The 26,182-nt window shown below is 33.6% G+C and overlaps 1 protein-coding gene across 1 annotated transcript; it reads right to left on the minus strand.

Annotated features, from left to right (window-relative positions):
* Positions 1-419: 419 nt before the first annotated feature.
* On the minus strand, positions 420-21,652 carry LOC149803783 (UPF0193 protein EVG1-like). The gene is made up of 7 exons (XM_089953579.1): positions 21,534-21,652; positions 18,601-18,663; positions 16,869-16,962; positions 14,253-14,344; positions 10,606-10,740; positions 9,979-10,079; positions 420-4,470 (listed from the first exon to the last, which is right to left on the minus strand). Exons 1-7 carry the CDS (start codon positions 21,628-21,630, stop codon positions 4,372-4,374), a joined length of 681 nt encoding a protein of 226 aa, XP_089809705.1. The 5' UTR covers positions 21,631-21,652; the 3' UTR covers positions 420-4,371.
* Between the last annotated feature and the right edge of the window lie 4,530 nt (positions 21,653-26,182).

Below are 26,182 nucleotides of genomic sequence, written 5' to 3' on the forward strand. Positions count from 1 at the left end.
CAACTCTTGGAGAGGTAGTTGTATCCAAGACTGACTGGCAAAATCAGAGAGCAAATAAAGGAAAGTTGTTTGCACATGTATGAATAGACAGGTATATATAAATGTTCAACAAAGTTCTTGAAATTATACCTACAATTTGGAGTAGCTACAGCAGTTCACACTAGAGATGTGTAAAGTTACGAACAATTTTTTATTTAAAAGTGGCACAAAAAAAAGCAGTATTGAGTTACCAAGATTATCTGAGATGCATGGGAAAATTCATTTCATTTGTTCCTGAGGAAAGGAGTCATCCGTGTATTAGATTGTGAGACTACAATTTATCGTCACATAATCTGTGTGCATGTACTAATACTGCTACCCTATCTTAACAATGAGTAACTAAAACAAAATAAGTTAGGCAGACAAGTTGAAGTATTAAAGACTTTTTCCATATATTTATTCTCATAAGTAAATGATATATACATAAAAAGTACATCAATAGAAACATTTGATTACTGATTAAACTTTGGAAAAGAAAGTTTACCTAAACCAATAATTTACATGAACATGAAGAGCAAAATTTCAATATGAAATCTTTTATGTAATATATTTACACTTTACACAATTATGGTTCCTTCTGATGGTATATCAGAACTCAGTTTATTTGCGAGAAAGAATAAACTCACTGTTCACTGCACTCATTCAGACACCATTTTATTTTACAAGATCAAACAATGTAAAATAAAACACAAAATACATACAAGTATATCAAGATAATTGGGCTCACAGGTTGCTTCACTTGAGTACCTAATAGTTCAGAAAGTTATTATGTAAAATTTGTCACCATACTATATAGTATATTTAATAATTTTTTTATTCAACAGTTTACTGTGCAGAAAGGTTATTGCAGGTGCTTGTGATGATGTCTGTGCACTGCAAATTTTCAACTGAAATTATCAAAATTTGAGTGCAAGATGTGCTAAAATACAGCTCAGCATTATTATAAAATATACAAAATCACTAAAAAGATAAAGCTGGTTTGTATAGTGGTCACTATTTGATCTTGGGTTTAAATAATGGATACAAGTAAATTACAAGACCCTTCATGCTGTTTTCTGAAGGATTCTCATAAATTCTGCACTTGATTGAATATTTGTAAAAAAATATCAATAAAAATTGCAAAAGTTTAAAATGAAAACCTTTTACAACTAAGAAAACAAATGAAGCAGCAGAACCTTTATCTAACGCAAATTTTTCTGACTTTTCAATCGTACAGATTGACCCAATGCTTTCCAGAAAAAGACCTTGATTACCATATATATTGGGACATGATAAAATAAAAAAAATTCCTGTCCCAGAACTTATGGTGACACTTTTTTCACCTAGATCAAATGTCCCAAGACTTAACAAACAAAATAAATTTTTACTGCATTTGTGCCCTCTCCCCAATGCATGTTACAATAAAATAGATAAACGCTTATCAGATAATAAAAAGAAAGAAACTAACCGTGTATTGTTATCATTTATTCCTTTTTTCAACATGAGCTTTAAAGAATAAAATATATCCACGAAATCTGTATGTGTAGCGTAGGCTTCTATATTGTTGCATGTAACGCTTATGTCCGATAACACATGACACATTGCTCATTGACATGAACGTTGAAAAACAAATTGTGTTTGGTTGTGCTCAAAGGTTTGAATATGTTATCTGACTGAAAACTGGATCCAACAAAATCGCAAATGAGAGGGAAATAGTCAACTGATATCTTGAAGACAACTGTCATTCACAAATGACACGGTGTTAGGTGCATAATAACCAAGACTGAATAAGATCCAGGTCTACTGTATGACAGTATCTAGCAAATAAAAATCATTATTTGAAAACACATTCACTTGAGTGCAAGTGACAGTTCTTTTGGCAGCACTGGTTATAAAAGTATCATTACAGCAAATTATTGCAGTGTATATTATTTACCTGCAAACATCAATGCTCCATTGTATTAATTATAACTACAGATGCCAAGCACAACAAAGTCCGGGTGGTGAACAAATACAACTGGCAGCAAGCAGTAAACTCCTTCTTTGAACTACCAACAGGACATATAGTGCCTCGTGCTTGGACATCAGTGACCCAGCATCGCCCAGAATATTTGGAGAAAATAAAATCATTTGATGAATTTGTGAAAGCCAGAAGAGAAGCAGATGATTTCACTGACAATATGATCATTAACATGGATTAAATTCTAGTGTACTTTGATCACATTCCTGGACAGACTGACGATGGGGTTCAAAAGTGTGAGAATTAGCAAGACCAGTGCAGATTTGAACAAATCTGACTTTAGTCCTTGCAGTTTACACTTCAGGTGATGTGTTACCTCTAACAACTTTTCATGGTATGAAGAAGCTAAAAAAATATTCATGCACCGAAAGAATGGAAATATTCATGCACCGAAAGAATGGATCGTACGTGTGCAGGAGAAGGGTGTGTTGATGAGATGCTACAGAAGTGGATTCAAGAGTTTTATCTCAAGTACAGTTTTATATTTTTTTAAATAAAATTTCAGTTGGAGTGCATTTTCAACATGTAATTTTCAAATCATTTAAAAGGTATCCCACAACTTACGACTCAAAAAACGACGTCCCAGAACATACAGTGCAAAAAAAAAAATTACTTTTAAAATTACTTTATTGTGTCCCAAGAAATATGGTGTCCCTTCATGCAGATATGTGATATTGTAAAAGTGTCTTCAAACAGAGATGTGATGTTAGAGAAGAATGTACCTTTGAGGTAGAATTTATTGAACAAGGGATATCACTTTCATCTTATGGGTGTCGACACAGGATACACTGCAAAAATTACAGTTTTTTCTTTTTAAAAAAATTGATTTAAGTAAGTGATGTCAGACTATTTCAATCATGTATTGGCAATGCAAAATAAGCTATGTAAATTTCAAATTTTCCAAACAGATCCTTTATACTTAAAGGATAATTTACAATCTTCTGATGTTATGTACATGTATATGTAACTTAATTATTTGTTTGTTAGTTTTAAATTTTTTAAAATTCCATTACATGCTATTATAAGGTAACTTTGTCTACTGGAATTTACATTTTTTTTCCCAGGAATTCAGTTCACTTCTGTTTTACCTGACTGTAATAATAAAGACACAATGTATCTAGTCGCAGACCTTGATTCAGAACCAGTAAGGGCTCTGGTAAACAACTTTTTTATATTTTTTTAAATTCTTTCCTAGAGTAAGAACCATTGATTTCAGTCAAGGCCATACTGGGAGTACGTAATGTTAGGCATGTAAAAAGCTTTTATTTTGTTCTGGAAGGGTGAATATGTGACCCTCATGGGAATCTGTTTTGCATCTTAAATTAATGATATCTGTTTTTTGGATAGAATTTGGGCATTTCGGGCTCTAACCACTGACACTTAAAGGTGTTTTGTTGTGACCAGTTTGAGTTGAAATTTTATTTTATGGAATACATGTGATTCTTTTCCCTGGAAATATATAAGTGCTAATACAGAATTCTTAGACAAAGACATTCATTGAAATTCATCTGAAATTCAAAACTGGATTAATTTTTTCTGTGATTCAACAAGGAAATGTTGACACAACAGCACTTTGAAGGTTGCAACAGACGTCATCACCTTCTAATGTGGATTTCATGGGGACTCAATCTCAGATTCATTTAGGATATTTTAATAATAGGACTTCTATTTTTTAATTCTTGAATTAATTTTGGATTTGATTCGTAAAACCATAAGTTCTTTTTCTCATTTTTACCTTGTTTTTCTAGAGAAATAAATTATTTGTTAAATTTTACTAAGCTTGTTTTCTTCACTCTTTTCTGTTATGTTTTGTAAGAGCCTAAACACGTAACACTGATCTTAGCAAATGATTGACTACAATTCTGATAAATGGATCCCATATCTTAAGAAATCTTTGAAATAAATTTTTTTTTCGTAAACGATGCACTTCATTAGGCTACTTTTACATCACAAAGATAGTAAAGGACCATGTATCACACTGAGTTTAAAATATATTTAAACAAGAAGTGCAAAATCAATAACATGGGCCAATTTATCATGAAATCTTGTGAACAATGCCCTAGTGTTTAAGATTATGTGCTATCAAACCTTTTCAGTGATGAAACCATGACTCAATACTTATGTTTCTCAGAATGACAAGAGAAGGAACATGGTACCAGCCCATATACCATCTTGTCTTCAGTTTAATATGTCAAACTGCAACAGTATGTACCAGATCTGTCTCATTATACAACAGCAGATTGAGGTATATGTTACTTGCAACAGGCCTCAAGATGGAAATGTCTTTGAGACTACATCACTGATCTCCCCCATTTCATGTCCCCAAAATGTCGTCAGGCTGAGTTTGTGGCTTTTCTTTTCTCCTCCTCTGCTATAAGTTTCTCCAGTTCTGCAGATCTTTTCTTGTCTATCAGTTCCATTTCTCGTATCAACTACAATGAGTACATTTGATTTTAGGATAAATTTCACAAAACCCAGAGTGCAATATCCTGATTCAATATTGGCACCATGAAGATTATAATTAAGCTCAAACAACACAATCTTTTCATGTAAGCAAAATATTAGATGTTCAATTTTTTCTTCTTTGCATAATCATATCAAACCATAATTTTTTATATATACTAATCTAGGTGAAAAGGTTGACATTTTATAAAAAATAATTTAAACTGATGATGAATTCTGTATTTTACTGGGTCATGAAATTTTATTTTTAAGGTCCCTCATTACAACAAGTAGTTTATAATGTAATGTATTTCCAAGTCGTTATAACAAAATGCATTTCCAAGTTCACTAATACAGACAGGATAGTTGCTCGTATCAACTGAATAATGGATATATATTTCACTGAACTGCTGAAAATACTGGATGAAATTTATCCATTATTCAGTGAGAGGAAGCAAATTTTCTCCAATATGTTGGCTAGCTAAAGTGTGTAACAGACTGAAGTAACATTTTTCTTACAGTAATTTCAGTTTACTGTTTATGTTCTGCTGTGTTTTGTGTACATTCAAACAGAAAATATTAGTGACATAATTCTGCATATCAATATAATTCATGATACACAGCCTATGATACATTATCATGATGGTCTTTCCATCTTTAGAAGGTTTGTCTTTAGTAGGTGGTGCCCTTTTATGTGATTTAATGGTTGTTTTTCCAATATGCAGTTAACAGACAGACAGACACATACTTAACATCTATTTATATGCCATTCTCATCCATGACTACAAAAATACTTTCAAAGAGACTACTTGTTAGTTGTCAGTGATTTGTATTCAACATTTTAGGCCATATAAGGCTGTTTCATCTGATCAGATACAGGACTCACTTTAGCCAACAGACAGGTATCTTGATCAAAATATCTTTATTTCTTAGTTTCTTTTTTTTCCATTCCTTTTTATCCAGTTTATCTTAACCCTGATAGATAAATATAGTTTTGTAGCTCATGATCCTGCAGGGCAAAATTGTTTGAGAAAATAAATGAAAATTGTATTCTACTTTTAAACTGAATTTATTTTAATGTGGCTTGGCATTCTGCCTTTTCTACAGTTGCTGAAAGGGTGATTCAGCGGCATGCTAGCTATTTTTGAGCATCCAGCATACACATTCGGCTCAAAATCACCCTCTGATTTCTCCATTAACACTTTTCCAGCTTCAATTCGTTGGCATATTTCGTAACTTTAAAACATATTGTCATCATAACTATCATCAGCCAGCATTTGCCAAACAAAATCCTCATCTGAAAATGAACCATACTAGGAATCTGCCATTTGGGGTTTTCTCATTTGTAAAACTTCCCTGGTGGAGATTCAAATTACAACATAATACTTGTTCTAGGACACATTGTGTCAATCAAATTTAGTTTAACAACCATTTACGGCATGTGACTAGCAATTCAAATGGCGAGTTCAGATCAAATTTCATCGACATTGTAGATTCATCTCATCAGTCAACAGAATAAAGACATAGAGAATGTTATAATCACAATTTCTGAGAATATAAAGCAGCTTCCTATCATATTCATACAGGTATTGCCTGATGTAAGGGTGTTTGCTAGTATGGCTAGTAAGTGACTATCCTATGCTGACATCGTGTAGTGTCTGCAAATTCCAACTTTTCAACAAGCACTAAGCTCTGACCCTACACCCCAATATAAATGTCCTAATAAAAAAAATCGAGTGGCAAGGGTCAGAATAAACTCTGAATACTTATGCCAAACAAGCTGTTGCAATAAAATAATTACCATAGAACTGGGGAGGGGGATTACAAATCACATCACTTGGTGTTAATTTGTAGATGGTGAGTGAGTGTTGTCACATCCTTTTTGTTTCAGCTAACAAAAATGGGTGCATGTACCTGAAACAGCTGTCTCAGACTGCTGAAGATTAAAATAACTTGCATATGGTAAGTATTATTATGTATCAATTTTCCACGACTTGAATCAATATGTTTATCATTGCAGCGAAAGTACAGATACATTGATGAATTATTTCACCGCTAGTAATAAAGTACATTATTTGGAAAAGAAATTGAAAAAAGGTAACATCATAGTGGAATTAAAATACGGTTTTCTTGCATGACAGATAAAAATGCTACCACTATACCAAGTGATTCACATCATGGCAAATGAAACTCTTTTGTCAAAATATTATCTACATCTATTGAGAAAAAGTTATTGAATGCAAAATTAAATTGATAATTTACCCCAATGGTGTAATTTTACTGGATTCTGTTTCACACAATACATAAACAGTACACACATCCCAGATTTAAGAAATTTCTGCTGTTGAAATAAATCCATTCATATGTGTCAAGCAACTATTGTCTTATTAATAGGTACTAACTTGTTATATTTTGACCCAATTATCCTTTTTGAGAAGTTGGCATGAATGCAAATAAAGCATGTTGTTGCCAAAGATCATGTATAAGGAATGTATTGAGACAGCGTTTAGCAAATTAAGCCAACAAGATGAAACTTACGGAAATGGAGTCTAATTGCCCAAATGGCATGGTATCTTTAGGAACTAAAACTAAAGTTACTTGATCAAATTATGTACTCCTTAGAAAAATTAAATACAATGATAATTTGGGGTTAAATGCATCAAGGTATATGTACATGTACATGGTACAGAAAGGGTGGGGCCAGGTAGTAAGTGCTGACGGGAAAAAAGTTTTTCTTTCCAACTGTTGGATAATTAAAAATGAACTTCAAATTAATAACTAATAAGAATAAAAAATAATTTATTGTAATAGCAGTGAATTCCTATGAATATGAATCATCTCCATCATTATCTATTCCAAAACTGGCAGAGTGCAGAGCTCATGTTAAACTTGTCATAGCTTCTGCAACTGACTTCTGTTTTATGGGCAACATCAATAGATTTATCAATAAAATAAAACTTAATTTTATATGATTTGCTTGATACTCTATTTTAGTATGTGTGCTATAAACTTTTTAAACATATTTTTGTGTATTTGTTTTCTTCTATGACTCAAGCACAAATACACGAGAGACTGGTAACTTGTTCATCTACTTCGTCATTAATACTACAAACCTGTGCAAAATAATGCATTACAGTAACACTGGTACATATCCTGAAACTAAACAATAAGTTGATGTATCAAACTTGTAATTAATTTATTTTTCCTTGGAAAATAAACTTGGTATTATGTTTGATCTGACATTGTGTTTTAATTTCATTTATAATCTGTGCTATCTAAGGACAAACACACTGCACTGTCTTCTTAAATTGGCAATTTATTTACTTTTCTTTGGAAAACAAACTTAGTTCATTGTTTTATTTCTCAACTTAAATCACCGTATTTCATTCTTGTATTTCAAAGCTTATCTCTGCCAGATAAAGTCTTGATGTAACCAAAATAATTATCGTCTGCATCATATATTGCAAATATGTCATGCTAGTCCCAGTAAGTAGAAATACTAGTGCTGAACTTCAAGTAAAATCCTGTGTTTAATCATGAATCTGGCTAAATATTGTCCAAGAGAATATAAACATGGGTTGCATAAGAAACTCCTAAACTGCGAGAAATAAGCTAACCACAATAGTCACATATATGTACTGATGGAAAATAACAGAAAAACAGACATGTAAGATCATAAACCATTCAAGCATCAGGTAACAGATAACAATAAGTGCGCTATTGAAAATGGCAACAAAAAGAGAAATCATCCAAGACCTTGAAATATAGACTATCACATTAATTTTTCGCCTCATGCTGGATTGGAAATTGCTATGCACATGATACATTACTGTGCATGATACAAATCAAAATGATGCATGCTATTAGAAACCAATAATAGCATAACCTTTCTCAATACATATTACAAGTCCAAATACATTTTTCATTATATTGATAGTTTTTGTTTTTGTGACAAAAATATTTTCGTTCTGCAATTAATGTTTATTTCAAAACATTTGTGCCAAAAATAACATTGAAGCTCAGCATCAAAAGAGCCAATAATGGCTGTTAGGAACTCAAAATACATGTATTTCCTGACTGATCATTGTTTCCTACAAGAAGGAAGCTAACGTGAATACCAAGTGGTTGACTTCAAAGTTGGAAGGTCATTCATCAGCTGGTGCCTGATGATAGATCCATGAAAAAAATGACTAACCTTTTTGATAAAAGTCACTTTATACAGGACACAATGGGCAATGATAGAGTACAACTGTCAATATAATGTAGATAAATTCAACGCATTGAAAAATTGTCACAATCTCTAATAATTAATGTTATTTTCTAGGATGTTTTTAGATAAAGCTGCAGAATAGTATTTTCTTGCATTACTCATATTTATTTTTTATATTTTTTAATACATACGATACTACATTTATCTTACTGAATAAACTTTAGATCAAAATTATATCATTATGTCCCATGCACATGGGCGCCCTAGTATCACGACATTTATTTGTAATCTCTATTACCTGAAGTTATTCTTAATAAAGTTTATCCTCATTCTCAAAAATTATTATTCCTGCACACATCTTTGAAAGGGCTGACATTTATTTATGTTGGTCAATTTAAATATGCTGTTTTAATTGCTAAAATCTTAAATCTTATCTAAAGGACAAATGCAATAACTACCTTACACAAATGTCTTATGTGTATGTGATCAGGTGGGGCTTTTTTCATTTTTATATTTATATTGCTTTCAATAATTTGTTCAAAGTGGATCTTGGAAATAGTATAGAAATTACCAGAAAAATATTACATATTAATTACCAGTACAACAAGCACTTACATGAACTATCATTTACTGAGGAAGAACATCAAAGGTACTGTTTGATGTAGATATATGTAAATTTCTGCATGTGTGTATGGTTGCAGGTACATGTACATGTAGTGTATAAAAAGGGATGCATGCTGTTGCGATGAAGTTTTATGATGTATCTGTCATGGGGCAGGGATTGGGGGATATCCAAGGAATTTAAAACTAGGTATTTTTTCTATGTGCCTAGCTGGAACATTGGTAAGTGCCACAAAAAATGGTATTACTGTACTTTGTACAGGTGAAAGTATGAAACTGATGCCTCCAATGGTCAGGTTTATGGAATTAGTCTCCCATCTGTTTATTAAGTGTGTCAACTAATTTAATGAATGTAATAAAATGAGTGAGGGGTGCCTTAACACCAACTATGACTACAATAAAATATACAATGTAGTTCCACTAGACTGAATGGACATCAACCAGACTTAGCAGACAGCAGTATCTATATATATCCTTGCTATTATTTTCATTTCTGTTCAGTGCTTGACCTTGTTACTGCTTGGAAATACTTACATTTCTTTGTAGACATTTCAGATGTCTTAAGGAAGATAATTAACTGGTACCTGCTAAATAGATTAAATTGCTTAAAAGACGGACACAAACTCTACTTATGTGAACTATGATGCACTGAAAAATTTATACATACCCCTGATATTTCTGTTTCAATAATTGGCCTGTATTTTGATCCCTGTCCTAAATTCTCCATTTCTTTAAGAAAATTTCTTCTTTCTGCAATTTCTTCTTGAACTATGAAAAACATTAGAAAGTGGATAAATGAGCATGTATGCTTACAAAGAAAACACTGGGTAAACATTCAACATTGTCAATTAATCCAAATAAATGTTTTACTGTCACATTTAAAACTAACTGGAATTATCAATCCTATCTTTATTAGTCAGTTCATAAGGCTTTAGATAAACATAAAGCATTTTTCTTGAGGGTAAATTAAAATCAACATGGATTTTTTTAATCAGGGCTAGTTAGTTCCATTTCAATATAATACTCCACTTATTAGTGAGTGAATTCTTTAATACTGTACTTACAAGAACAGCTAACAATGTTTGTTACTTATATCTAAAGAGAATGAAAAATGTGCAAAAATCCCATTTCCACTACAAGCCTGCATTTCTGACAAAAAGTCTGCTCTTGTGGAAAAATCTATCAGTCTCCATGTGATCAACCTAAACATCTTAGACAGATCAAGTGGTCAAAGGCAATTTAAATCATTAGCTTTCTATGGGAGCAAAACATAACTGCAGACTCCACCACTCACTTTCATCAAATCTGTCAATCACTCTTTCCTCCACAGCAGGTTTGGGTTTGCGTCGTGCCTTCCTGGGTTCTATATCAGTTCCAAAAGCCATCCTGTTAGCAAGCTTTTCCTTTTCTTTCTCTGAATTCCGTGCCACTGATTTAGAAAAGTGGAGGAAAAAAAATGAATTTCTTGCCTAAAGTATTCAAGTACTATATAAAGTAGTAATAAATTAAAGGATTTGGGCCTGGTGCATCTAATATGAGGGCTTTACCAGAACTGAGCAGGTGGGAGCTTGGAAAGCACCTGGGCTGTTTATAGTAAGACAAACATTTGGTGATATTAGGTAGCACTAGGCTAATGATGATAAAGTACAGGCTGCCAGTGAATGGCACTGGATGACAAAGAAAACAGAGGTCTGGGACACTGGATGACAAAGAAAACGGAGGTCTGGGACACTGGATGACAAAGAAAACGGAGGTCTGGGACACTGGATGACAAAGAAAACGGAGGTCTGGGACACTGGATGACAAAGAAAACGGAGGTCTGGGACACTGGATGGCACTTTGAATGTTGTCATTGTGATGAGCAATGCATGCCAGTTTCATTCACAGAAAAGCTAGCTAACTGAGACATGTAAAGAGATGCTTGAAAAGCCTAGATACACGTATGTAATTAATTTACTTTAAATGTATTATGTCTGATGTGTATTTAAGCTTATTTACTCTGATATTGATCCAATATACAGTATCAAAGGGTAAGTAACGTTTATTAGTTAATCTTTGAAGACAATAGTTTGAAAATTGAGAAACTGTCACGGAAAGTTCTGAACATATGATCCAGGGTCCAGCATGTTGCCCTGATGAAACAATACCACCTCATTTGCATACAAGTATAAATGACCACTTGGATGTGAGGAGAATGCTCTGCCTACTAATTAACATAGATATTTCTTTAAAATTCCAGTTTTTCTTCTTAAAAAAAAATAGAGCAGCAAAAAGTGTCTTCAGAAATCTCTGTTTAAGAAGACCATCTGTCATTTATAACCAAATGCTCCTGTGCTCTAAGTGGTTAGAGCTTCGTCCTTAGATACAGGAGGTCGCAGGTTCAAATCCCTGTCAAGTCATATCAAAGACTTATAACAATGGTACTAGCAGCTGCCTCACTTGGCACTCTGCATTAAGAGGTTTGTGTTAGGACTGGTCAGCCTGGTGTCAGGATAATGTGACTGGGTGGGACATGATGCTACATGTCTGCAGCATGATGGCCCAGTGCTAGACATCACTATAAACTGCCATACTGCAGACATTGTAGCAATATGACTGAAAAACTGTTAAAGCTACATTAAAAATCCAAATCACACACACACACACTTAAATGAACCAATATAAATGCTAAATATTCTTAGTGTCTTTTCTTAGAGATCACCTGTCTTGAGACAACTTTTTGTTGTGGTGGTCTCTCAAGGCAGTGTTTACTGTAATGGCAATTGCTAGAGGACTTTTAAGTATGTGGTTAAAATTTAATAAAATTATGGCTGATTAATGCTGAAGTTGTTCCGATTGAATTGTATAGATTACATAATGTAGTACATCTTTCCTAGGTGACCCACTGGGATCCAGGGAGACCACTTGAATGACTCACATATTCAGCAGAATTACTAGGTAAATGCAGGTTGGATGATTAGATAGGTCAATGGGTAAATGAAGTTTCTGTTATGCGCTAGTTAACTGAATATTTGCCATGCTAGACCAAGACATCACTGGGTTGTTCTGCATTAAAGTATGATATTGATGCAGAATGTGGTTTAACTACTTCTGGATGCAAAAACAAAGTTTTTAAGAATAAAGTTTCATAAAAATCATAAATTTATTCTACAACAAACTAAAACAATACGTTAAAATAAAAATGCGCATATTCTACCAAACAAATGTGTCTAGGAAACCCAACACGTTTAATATGAGAAACATAAAATATTTTTCTTTACATATTTGTAATTTGCATTTACAGCTTTCTCTTGCAGATCATTTCATATTACATCTTCAGGAAACGCATATGCTAAGAAAAATAAAGCTGAATGAAGTACAATACCAAAAATCTGATAAAGACCGAACATTTCATCAAAATCAGGCTAAGAATTCACTGCCAGGCTCAAAATGAATTTTGAAGATGAACATGGAAAAATCAAAAGTGCAAGTACTAATGACAGCAAAATAATGTGCTGGTAAGCAAAATATGATTTTCAAAATATTAATAGTGCATACTCTATCTCACTCTTTTGTTAGCTTTGGTTTTAGATCAATAGCCTGCATTGTACATGGACAGCTATTTGCTTTGAAATGTCAATAGCAACTATGTTATCTGCTAGATTTTAGACTTATTTTAAGTAAGAAATAAATAAAGCAATGAGAACACTCAGCTAATACTGTAAGTAAAGTATTAAGAATACTAATGGCCTATAGGGTGTAAGTGATTCTAAATCACTGTACAAGGTCAGATGGACGAATACTTACGGCTTGTATTGTGTTAAGTGATACTAATCCACATCAGATCAGATGGACGAATACTTATGGCTTGCATTGTGTTAAGTGATACTAATCCATATCAGATCAGATGGACAAATACTTATGGCTTGTATTGTGTTAAGTGATACTAATCCATTTCAGATCAGATGGACGAATACTTATGGCTTGCATTGTGTTAAGTGATACTAATCCACATCAGATCAGATGGACGAATACTTATGGCTTGCATTGTGTTAAGTGATACTAATCCATATCAGATCAGATGGAAGAATACTAATGGCTTGTATTGTGTTAAGTGATACTAATCCATATCAGATCAGATGGAAGAATACTAATGACCTATAGGGTGTAAGTGATACTAAATCATCATACAAGATCAGATGGAAGAATACTAATGACCTATAGGGTGTAAGTGATACTAATCAATATCAGATCAGATGGACAAATACTTATGGTTTGCATCATGTTAAGTGATACTAATCCACATCAGATCAGATGGACGAATACTAATGACCTATAGGGTGTAAGTGATACTAATCAATATCAGATCAGATGGACAAATACTTATGGCTTGTATTGTGTTAAGTGACACTAATCCACATCAGATCAGATGGACGAATACTTATGGCTTGTATTGTGTTAAGTGACACTAATCCACATCAGATCAGATGGACGAATACTTATGGCTTGTATTGTGTTAAGTGACACTAATCCACATCAGATCAGATGGACGAATACTTATGGCTTGTATTGTGTTAAGTGACACTAATCCACATCAGATCAGATGGACGAATACTTATGGCTTGTATTGTGTTAAGTGATACTAATCCACATCAGATCAGATGGAAGAATACTAATGGCTTGTATTGTGTTAACTGATACTAATCCATATCACAGCAGATGGAAGAATACTAAAGACCTATAGGGTGTAAGTGATACTAAATCATCATACAAGACCAGATGGAAGAATACTAATGACCTATAGGGTGTAAGTGATACTAAATCATCATACAAGACCAGATGGAAGAATACTAATGACCTATAGGGTGTAAGTGATACTAATCAATATCATATCAGATGGAAGACTACTAATGACCTGTAGGGTGTAGGTGTATGTTTAAGTATCTGTAAAAGTTTACTTACAGTATGAGGAACCTGGAGTATAGTCGGGCCTTTCATATGCCCCTGATGCTTCTATTGTTTCTCTCTTCCTGAGTCCAGCACTATGATAATTCCTAAAAAAAAAGGAACATCTTTTGTACATAAAACTGTCAATGTACTAAAACAAATACATTTATTTTGAGTCCAATAATTTTTTTATTGATATCAGTAGCCATGGTCTTGCAAAAAAAAGACAACATTTTCATCAATACTTAAATTCACAGAATGAGGAAGAGTTTTGATTCTTTCAACCAAATGATCATTGTTCCTAGCATCTTTAAATTTGCTGCTTATCACAATGACATAATATGTGGGAAGTGGAAATTCATAAAACAGTAAATTAATTCACAGTAATAAAAGCACAAATCATCTGACATAAGAATTAAAACTGTATCCTAAAATTAAACCTATTTACACATGTACATGATAATCAATTGCTAGACATCTATTATCTGTGACATCAGATATTTTCATCACAAATTACCCATATTTCTTACATTTTCCATAAAGGACTGAAGTAATTTGACATTAAATTGCTAAAAGACCATTTCTTTTATTTTTACTTATGTTACACAATTATCTCAAAGCTGGTCTTTTATTTGCTGATATCAACAAAGGTACCCAAAAGTCTGGGGCACTAGATGTGTATGAAAATACCAAGCACGCAATTCTCAGCTTTATGATAAACAAAAGTCAAAATTATATTGAGGTTGTTCCATTAAAACTTACAAGGGAACTAGGGAAGGCATTTTAAAGTGAGGTATTGATCCATAGATGCAATTTATAATTTTCTTATCATTTTAATATGAACTCTGTGAAATTAAAATACCCTCGCATATATTTTTTAAAAACTGCCTTGTTCCCTGGGTACCATGTATGTTTAAATAGAACAGCCCTTAATGATGAAGACTGATATAATGTATATTTACCTGATCTCATGTGTTTATGCTATGTATATAATGATGCTAAAGTCTTGATGATTAATACATTCTCTCAGTGAAGAAGACTAACAGATATCCACCCAATGGAAACAAGCTACAATAAGGTAGATTCTTTGCTGTATCTTACCCAGTCTGATATGTGCAAATTTTCTATGCAGACTGGACAGGCAGAGGCTACTTGTGATTGTTTTGTATTTCTAAAGAAAACTTGTAATCAGACTGAACACTGTGACAGGTAGCTCCATCTTATCTTTGCATAATTATTGTAAGATGAATGGAAATAGTCACCATACTTTTGAAGACAAAACAGGAACAACCATGTCCTACACATGCACGCACATATGTTTGTTACTGGCAGGTGCAAATATACACAGATCTATTGAGCCACTGTTTTGAAATGTATGCAAGTCAATATTTTTGTCATAATATATCTTAGCTGAAAAACAATGTGTAAACAAAACTTTACTTCAGTTACATTGAAAACCTTATTGTTGAGAACTACCTACCTAAATAAATAAAACAATACACTTTTTATAACAAACGCACTTTCTTATACCTAAAATATTTGAGTTACATGTCTGAATGTGCATAGACAGTACAAATTTGGCATGTTGCACATGTAGAAAAGTATTCCACCATTATTTTCCTTTTATTCTATGTTTACTTAGCTGAAACAAATATTTATGTTTTTACAGAACTTGGATGTGTTATCTGCCTTGGAAATCATGGAGATGATAAAAATGTTAACACTGCATCTCAGATTGATTTTTCACTATCAGCCAGTCAGAAACAATTTCCAAAAGTAACATGATCTGATTGTTTGAAACAAAAATCTCAAACTCATTATGTCATTTTATGTCCAAGTCACTGTTCTGTTTAGATCTTTAGTACACCTCCTCCTATGCCTGCTTTTTCTTCATAAGTATTGGGACTATATCACTCATGAAATATAGAACTTGACAAATATCAAACTGACATGGATGCCCTAGCCAATATGATTTTTAAAAAAAGAAGAAGAAACCTTTGTACAACATGAATAGCCAAGTTAAATTCAAACAAGGTTCAAATAAATTGTACCAAACAAAAAAAACGTGAAATTCAATGTCTTCTTGATAACAAAATCAACACTAAATTTTATTTTATTCCATGCAACCCTTCAAAAAGTTAGAAATGAAAGTCATGCCAAACTTTTAATTAAACAGACAACACAACAAGTGTGTCAGATTTTGAGAGTAAAGATGAATGCAGACTTTTTAAATATTAAGCCTCTATGCAAATTTGGTTTCAATCCACAAAGTCTAGTAACTGTGCTTGAATAGAGTCTTAAAACCTAGTAAATGTGTTTTAATCAAGTCAACAAAGTCTAGTAAATGTGTCTAAGCACAAATGAAATTCATTATGCAAAGGACAAACTCACAAGTCAAAGGCCCACAACTATGTCAAATTTTGACAGGTGAAAATCAAACTTTCCCTAGATTTTCTTTATATTAGGCCTTAATCCAAATTTGGTTTTACACATTGAAATTCCTCAATATTACTGCATGGAAAAGGAATTTATACAGATGTCTGTACAGACAATGTTAACACTTTATGCCTCAGCCAAGCAACATGGCGAGGCACTGAAACATATTCATGGTATTTCACATCTAGGACTCACTTTGGATTCAGAACTTTTGGCAGTGGAGCTGCTTGGGTTGGTTGCTTTTTAACATAGTTTGCTGGTGGACAGCGCAGAGGTAATGAATCTCCACCTGCAAGTAAATATAAAATTTAAATTAAACATAATAACACTCTACCAGGTAATAAATTCACATTAGACACAAGAAACCACAATGATGATATAAATGGTTTGAATGTAGGGACAGTATCATGAGTATAAATATTTTTTAATGCAAGAAATGCACAAACATGTATAATATAGATATATAACACTCTGACTTGTCCATGATTCCTTTGCTCTTAATGAATTATGGCAACAGAACACATACAATTACTGAAAATACAAAAAGGAAATATTTATTACATTATAAAATGATATTCCACATTATAGATTTTTAAATTACTTTTTTATTTTTACTTTTCCACTTTTCTCTTTGAAGACAAAATTTACGCCAAAAGTTGATGTTTGCTTTGATTTTTGACTGCACTGCATTGAAGCAAAATGGGATGGGGAATTCTCATTAAATCAATGCAGGTGAAGTGAATTTGGGTATGTTTAGGCAAAATGACAAACTGAAGGGATGTGATGTCATGTGATTTTTGATTTTTAACATAGCTTTAACAATTTTTCAGTCATATTGCTACGATGTCTGCAGTGTGGCAGTTTATAGTGATGTCTAGCACTGGGGCATCATGCTGCAGACATATAGCATGATGTCCCACCCAGTCACATTATCCTGACACCAGGCTGACCAGTCCTAACACCAACCTCTTAATGCTGAGCGCCAAGCAAGGCAGCTGTTAGTACCATTTTTGTAAGTCTCTGGTCTGACTCGACCGGGGATCGAACCCTCGACCTCCCGCATCCGAGGCTGACGCTCTAACCACTAGGCCATCGGAGCGGTTCAGACTAAAGGGTAACCATTTCACATGAATCACTCTCCTAGGATGGACTCTCTGGGTTATTCAATTATTTAAATGTTTAAGAATATATTTTGGTTTGTTAAGAGTGTATAAACATTTCAAAATTTCCCAATATGACCTTTTTATATGCAAAAATTACTAATTCTATGGAGCTCAGACTCCGTTTTGAAAATGAGAAAAAGATTCTCTCTACAGCAAATGATAATGTTAATTACAAAAATTTCCTAAGCCTAAGATCTGGGTGAAATTTAGAAAGGAGTGTAATTGTTAAAAGCTAGATTGATAAAGATCCTAAAACTATTTCTTCTCCATGGGTCTTGGATGATGCATATGGCATACTGCTAATTAGTCATTTGTGAAAATATTACATCAGGATTTTTACACAAGTTGAAGTGCTGAATCCACTAAAATTAAATGCCATTCAAATATTATATTTCATACTACTTTATTATTCATTCACTGCCAATTATGATGCAAATACCATCACAGGTGTGGTTATGTGATTTCTTTCTTTTGTGTGGAATTAATACTTAAAAGCAGTGATGATGGTTTGGGATCAATAGACTAAAAATATAGAGAAAAGAGCTGCAGCATCTCAGATCTGCAACCAAAATGGTGCAGGTTTTGAAACCTACTATCAAGCCAGCCCAAGTCAGCTACTGAGGTGTGTCCCTTGGCATGGTAGTTTACTCCAATTGCCTTGATAATAAACAACCTTTACAACACCAAACCAAAAACAATTAGTTATATATGACATGCAGAGTGATGATGAATCTAGGTTACTATTCAATTTCTTTTTTACTTACTGCGTAAAGACTTTTCCAAATTCCTCTGCTGTGTACTAGTAAGCCGTGATTCTTTCATCATCTCTGGAAATAAAAGCAAAATATTTCTAATACAGTGAAAGACAGATTTCAACTTCTAAGCCTGATTATTTCCAAACCTAGCATGACAAGCAGCTTTTTGTATCAGTGCTTCACAACAAATGCATGCAATGATATTTCAGGAAAACTGAGACACATACCAGGGCAACAAATGCCTGTACTAGTATAAACATAAGGTACAAGCATTTTAGGTATGCAAGTTGAAATACTGCAAACACATGCATCCTTACGTTACAATTGTTTCCACTGATAGGTTTATGCATCTGTAAAGTGAACTTTAAGTACTCACACCATGCAAAGCTGGTTAAGGGTAAGGCAGAAATAAACCTTTACCGTTATTTAATTTAATAAATTGCAAAGTTTAAACTGTTGTGACTAACTGGATTGTTACATTCAATGTGAGTACGACAATACTTCTGAATACAAGTCAGAGAAATGTGTGAGACTTCAGATTATATTATCTGAAGAAATGGCAACTTTTTTGCAGTGGGTACAATGAAGTAGTAAATCTATCAACCAGGTTTCATGCTTCAAATTCTAAAATGCAACTGCAGCAGATTAAATAGGACAGAGCAGATGCATGCCCCTCCAAGATTTGTACACATATAGGTATTAACTCCACTGGGTCTATGTCTTTGACCCTGCATCCTACATGGTCCATAAGACCTTTGAAATTTTGACCCCAAAATCAATAGGTTTCTTTCTTATGCCAAGTATAATCTATCCACAAAGTGTGATCAAGGTCTGTGATGTAGAACTAATGTTATGGTATAGAAATCATTTTTGCACTGACCTTTGATCTATTTTTGTTCAAATTCAAAATCTATAGGATTTTCCCTTATGCCAAGATGAAAAAAAACATCCAAAAACTTTGGTCTGACATGTGATGCAGAACAAAAGATTTATGCAGAAACCATTTCTATTCTTTAAGTCAAAGTGACCTTGACTTTTGTAACCATAAATAAAAACCTCAAATGCTAGCAATCCACAAAATTTGGCAACCATAGATGATGAAGAATTCAAGTTAGTGTATGCAAGCTAATTTTCTTCTGTACTACCATGGCTCATCCAAGGCCAAAACCGTCTTCTCCCACCCCAACATGCACTAACAAAATTCTGTGGTACCAATTCCCCAAAATACAATCAAGAATATTCAATCCAAATACACTATTACGAATTTAACAAAAATAATCAAAAGATGTCTCAGGAGTCACCTCGTGCTGACCTCTTCCCTTTGATAGATAATATCCTTACACTGTTTTAACTGGAGTTGCAATTTGGCTCTATCAATAATTAAATGATAAAAGCCTAACCACTGCATTATAGCTTTAATGCCCAGTATGTGGTTATTTAAGTTAATGATACCACATGTTTCCTTTGCATTATATTTTACTGTAGTGTACACCTAAAAACTACAATGGACATATTCTGAAATGAATGACCCTACAAAATACCAAATTTATACATTATTTTCAGATCTACCAGTTTGGAAATATTTGGGCAATCAATGATTAAATTTGTATTTTTTAAAAATATTATATACCATTTGTGTACCTTGAAATGATTCTCAATACAAAAAAAAATCAGATACAAAATTATAAAGTAAATACACTAGTCAGAGTCAGAAAACTGTATGGCACTTTATATACATGTAGATAAGAAAAGAAAAGAAAACAAAAAGGTAACACAGATATTAGTTTGTCATCATTGTAATGTTATTTGTTACTGAAGAACAACTGCAGAAGGCGTTCTACACTATTTATTAAATACAAGACATCAATACAGCTAGGAAGGGAAGTAAAGACTGCCCTGAGAGTATTTTTCCCATGGAACATAAACCTTAGTGAATGTATAATATAAACCTGCTGTTGGTGTGTATCAGTTCCAATCCAGTGTGGAATATCTGATTACTTTTACTGTCAAGTGATATTACAAAGCTAATTAGATTAAGGCTTACACTACAATCATCATGACATGAGGGTTGGGAGAGGGTTTTATTTGCATATATATGTATTACATTTACAGTCTTTACCATTCCAGGATAAAATTATTGATTTAAATGAATAAAAATCTGATTGATTAGGTAGTTCATTCCAACGAGTGGCATCTGCATATCTAAAGGATTTGTTGCCAGATTTTGAGGTTTAATTCTCGAGACATCTAAAATATTTTAATATATAAAACTGTATTTATTGTGTAACTGTTTAAAACATATCATCAAATTTTCAAAACATTTGGCTTATTCTGAATTTCAAAAGTCTCCCGGGCCATGACATAAAGTATGTGCACCTTCAGGGTTGGTATTTTTTACTTAAGTAAGAGTTTATGATAACAGCCTGTGTAATCGCCATATAAAAATCTAGGCCACGCTCCTGTTTTTGTTTATTTGTTTGTTGTTGTTTTGGGTTTTTTTTTAAAGTTTGGTACTGAGTAGTGTTCATATCACTGCAGAAATGTCGGGCTAAAGAGTTGACATTGGAAAGGATGAATGTATGTAAGATTGTCAGTTTGTTGAGACTAGTTAACTTCTCACCAGTGTGTTTAACAAAGACATGTCTTACAAACCGAATCCTGTCATAATAATTGATGTAAAACATACGAAGACACTGTAATACACAGGGGCTCGTTACAAAGAAAATCAAGGGATGGGGGTTCTAACCTGTAATATTATAATATTATTACAGGTTAGAACCCCCATCCCTTGATTTTCTTTGTAACGAGCCCCTGTGCTGTAATACAGCACCCACGTTTGAAAACCCCAACCCCAGATGTCATAAACTTATAAAGACATGGTCTGTAAACCTAACTCTAAATATAAAAAATTTCAAATTCCAAACTTTGCAAAATGGAAATACCTTTAAGTAACTGTTGAGTTTCTTGGCTGTATGTGGTTTTTGGTGTGCTCCAAAAGCCACCAGCAGCAACACGACTTACTACTCTGTGTTCGGCCATTGTAAACAACTTTTGGAATCTATGGATGTCAATTGGAATATACTCGGCGTTTTCCTGCGCGCGTGACATAGGGGGCGCACTACAGATATGAACTTGTGAGACAATAGCCAGTGTAAGGTGAAGTTGTTTACATTTGCTACATGCACAATGGAGAGAATGTTCATCATTTTCGTGTACTGTGGTTGAAATTTCTTTGGATATTGCAAATGTAGTAATCGTACATGATCGAAGCACACCGACTGATTAAAATGACTGCTCCCTTGTGCTATATAAAGCAAAAATCAGGTTGAGTTAGTTTAAAGTAAACTATATTCAGCAGTTATTAAAATGGTAGAATAAATTTTGACGGGCTAAAAAAATGCCAGCGTCTGAAAGTTCAATGAATGAATTACCAAATACATAAAAAAATTTCAACAATTTACCTCTGAAACCCAGGAAGTTAAAAAACAACAAACAGAGCTAGCAAATTTTCTTTTGAGGAATGCACATCTGAAGTAAGGCCAAGCTGAATACTCTATAACCCATATTACACCCATCAATCATGCACCAAAATAAAGGGAATTAAAGGTTCTTTGAATAATACATAAGATACACAATTTTTTTTATATAAAAAACGACCAGAACAACCAGTGAGAAAACCCTGGCAAATTATTTTTCTTTAAAATTCTAACTCTTGATACGAAACTATAGAGCTCCATCTCAGTTACCCTTTGTCGTCGGTCAAAACACAAATTTTAACTGACAACCCAGGGTAGTGGGATGTTATTTACCCTATTGGATGACCGAGAAGATGCGAATTATTCGAAAATTGTTTAAATTTTGTATTCGTAGCTTCTTCGTTATTCCAGGTCATTGGGTGCGAAATATGAATCTATATCATTAGGTATCTGATTAAAGATCATTGAAGGCCCCCCCACCCACACACATAAATTCGCGGAGCAGGAACAACATCAATCAATCAATCAATCAAACAAACAATCAATCTCTCTTGATTGATTGATTGAACTCTTGCTTGATTGATTGATTGATTAATTGATTGAACTCACTCTCTCTCTCTCTCTCTCTCTCTCTCTCTCTTGAACTCTCTTGAACTCTCTCTTGAACTCATTCAGAAGAAAACTTAAGATTCTTTGTTGGGCGAAAAACCGCCATTCACCAGCTAAATTAACAAACAGAAACTAATAACGAAAGTGTGGACTTCGTAGGCGTTACGAGAAAAATAACTTTGCAATGGAGATAGTGTAAATATAATGGGTATACTTTAAGCAAACACTAATAAATCAATTGCGTTATAAAAAAAAAAATATTTTTCATCCACGGCATGCGCGTAGGAGCCTTGTTAAGTCTCAGACAGTGAGGTTCCCCCGGATTTACAACATGAGACAAAAGTTCTATGACGCTTGTTCTTTGCTTTTCGAGTGAATTAGAGAAAGAGGTTAGCAAAATAAAATCTTAGGCGCTAAGAAGAATAACTAGTCAGACAGAAAGGCAAGGAATACTTCCGTGCATTGCTCATTTCAACAGAAGTTCGGCCTCTCCATCGAAGCGAACTACAGAAATTTCTAGAGATTCGTAATAAAGAATTAATGAAAGCTATTGGAAAATGCATTCTGTCTACAACGCATAAACTAAGTAGCAACATAGGAGACATCTTAGCGAGATCCAAATAGCCAAGGGTAGCTGTTTCAACATACCATGTTGTTTTAAGTGAGAATCTAATAGTCTTACGTTCTGTGCTTATTTAATTGATTCAAGCATTCAATAAGTATTGATATCACATATAAATGCTACAGTTAAACAACAAATTTCATCGTATACGCAAAGTTTGATCTATGAAGCGTATTGATTTTCCTGCAAACGCTGGATGTAGTTGAAACTGGAAGGAAAGAAGCTCACTCTTTAAAATGGAAGTGTATTTTTGAGACATACAAGTGCAGAGATTAATAAAGTTAATTTGGGGATAATTGGCGTTGCGCACCAGATCCCCTGATCTGAAAGAGACCAAAAAAAAAGAAAAAAAGAAAGAGAAAAAGTAAAGATTTGCCTTTTTAAACAAACCAAGAATATTTTGATTTGTCCTTACATTGGTATATGTCCCTGAATAAGAATCACGAGGAAATAGCAAACATTTCATAATATACTCATTTTTTGACGCCTTTCCTTGAATTTATGAGAAGCAAATGTTTCTCCTCCTCCTCCTTCTTCTTCTTCTTCTTCTTGTTCTTCTTCTTCTTCTTCTCTATAGTAGTAGTAGTAGTTGTTGTTGTTGTTGTTGTTATATGTAATAGCATGATCAGTTTTTGTTTAGATGTTCTTGTACTTGTTCGTCGAGTATTTCTACTACGAAATTCCTTTGTTTCCCAGCGACATTCAAAGCTTGAGTAGGATAAATGATTTCTACCAGTGCCTCTTCACAGTGAGTTTCATCGTCCAGTTGTCTGATTTGAGGCAATTTTGCCGTGAAACAACATAATGAGTTGTTTGGAAACATATCCAGAGAATTGTCACTAGGTAAAGTCAAATAAAATATACTATTCATAGTTTTAGTGTTCATGTCTCCTATGATGAAAAATGATTTTCGAACGATTCCTAAGGTTGCAGTGAATTTGATTATTCTGGTTTTGTCTACTGATATGTCTGCCTTTATCGCGGCGCCGTTATTACTTTTAGCATATTTCAATGATAGATTGGGAAGAAGATATCAAAGACAACCACTAAGTAAACTGATCGACAATTTTTTAAATCTCCTTGTTGCTTACTCAAATCTGCGGATTTATCTTTCACTCTTAAACGAGTTCCTATCCCATCACATCTGTTTGTAGGTGTGCGTGATAGTAGGTGTAGGTGCTGCTCAGTAGGACCGTGAATTGGCTAGAATCCGTTGGTGTTATTCAGTAAGAATGTGTATTGATTTGTAAGTGTATGTGCTGGAAGTATATGTAAGACTGCGTGTGTGTGATGGTCAGTAGGTGTATGTGCTGGTCAATATGCATATGTGCTGGTCAGTAATACTGTTTTGGTCAGCATGCATGTGTGATGGTCAGTAGGTGTGGGTGCGTGGGTGCATGGTAAATAAGACTGTTGGCGTTGGTGATTGCTAGTATCAATAAATGATGGTCAGTGAGACAATGTATTGGTGAGTAGACGTGGATGATTATCAGTGTGTGTTGGTCATTAACACTGTATAATGGTCAGTATGCGTTGGAGCTGGTCGGTAGATGTGGGCAGAACTTGTGTAGTTTTAAAATTTCATTAGACCCCAAATGTTCCACATACCTTTGCCCCCACCCCCTTTCTCAAAAGCGGCACGATGGGGCCATCATTCATAATGATTATTTCCTGTTAGATCCCATAGATTTCGCAAGAGCAACGCAAGGGGACATATTATACTTATATATACTTATTTCTCCATTGATCCTACATCGTCGCATTAAAACGCTCCAATTTCCTTCTTCTGTACTACTCAGGAGAAGAAAGCGTTTACACTGGGATTAACTTATAGATAACAAAGTCATTAGTATTTATAAAATAGGTCACTGTAACCAACTTTCGTTTGTGGAGGATTCCAATACAACACGATCACAGCACAGATTTTAAACGAATGCAAAACAATAACACTTGATTAACCTTTACGAAAGATTTATTACTGTATTACTGTAAGAAAAGTAGGCCACATAATCAAAAGTGTGAGAGCACTGGATCAGTCATATTTTTGTGTTTTATATCTCACAGAAACGTATTAGAACATAGAAATTATAATAACAATACTAGCTCAGGTAGACTTCTGGTACTTTGAAAATCATTACAATTACTATTCCACTCTTGTTTCACTTCAAAGTGTTCTAAAAGGTTCAACATTGTATTTTATCGTCGTAACGGTAATCATTGCAAAACCGAAAAGTATCGTTATTACAGTGAATCGGTACTTTCTATCATAGCAACGGTAGGTAATTTTACTGTTGTAACAGTAATTTTCATTGTTGCAACGCAAATAATTCCCGTAACAACGATAATCTGTACTGTTACACCATCAAAAATACTGTTACGCTGGTATTGGAATACCTTTGTACGAACAACAATACAAGAAAACAACACAGAAAGCCAAGGCGATGGATTCTCTCGGAAGGTGGACATAGAAACATGGAGAAAACTATTTTGTATATAGGACCGTAATGAAAAATGAAAGGGTTGGATAAATTGTCATAAAAAAAACCATATAAACGTTGCAGCAAATGATACAAATTGAGCAAAAATAATTGTGTCGTATAGGCTAATCTTCGTTGCAGGATAAACGGAGAGCAAAATGATACTAGACAGCGCAATATAAACAAAGTTTGATGAATTACTTGATAACAAAATTTATTTTCCCGATCCATTTGACAACATAAATGGTAATCTGTTCATTTTATTATAACAGATAAACTTTTGGGTTAGATATTACAATGTTTCCGATGAAAATAAGAACAGTAGTGTTCAGTACGTCAATGACAAGGGATTTAGAAACCTAATAATGTATACATTAGTATACCAAATCAATAACACAGTTAAACCT

The sequence above is a fragment of the Sinohyriopsis cumingii genome, chromosome 3 (genome assembly GCF_028554795.1).
Source record: "Sinohyriopsis cumingii isolate HCF-2022 chromosome 3, ASM2855479v2, whole genome shotgun sequence".
In the NCBI taxonomy this organism is placed as follows: domain Eukaryota; kingdom Metazoa; phylum Mollusca; class Bivalvia; order Unionida; family Unionidae; genus Sinohyriopsis; species Sinohyriopsis cumingii.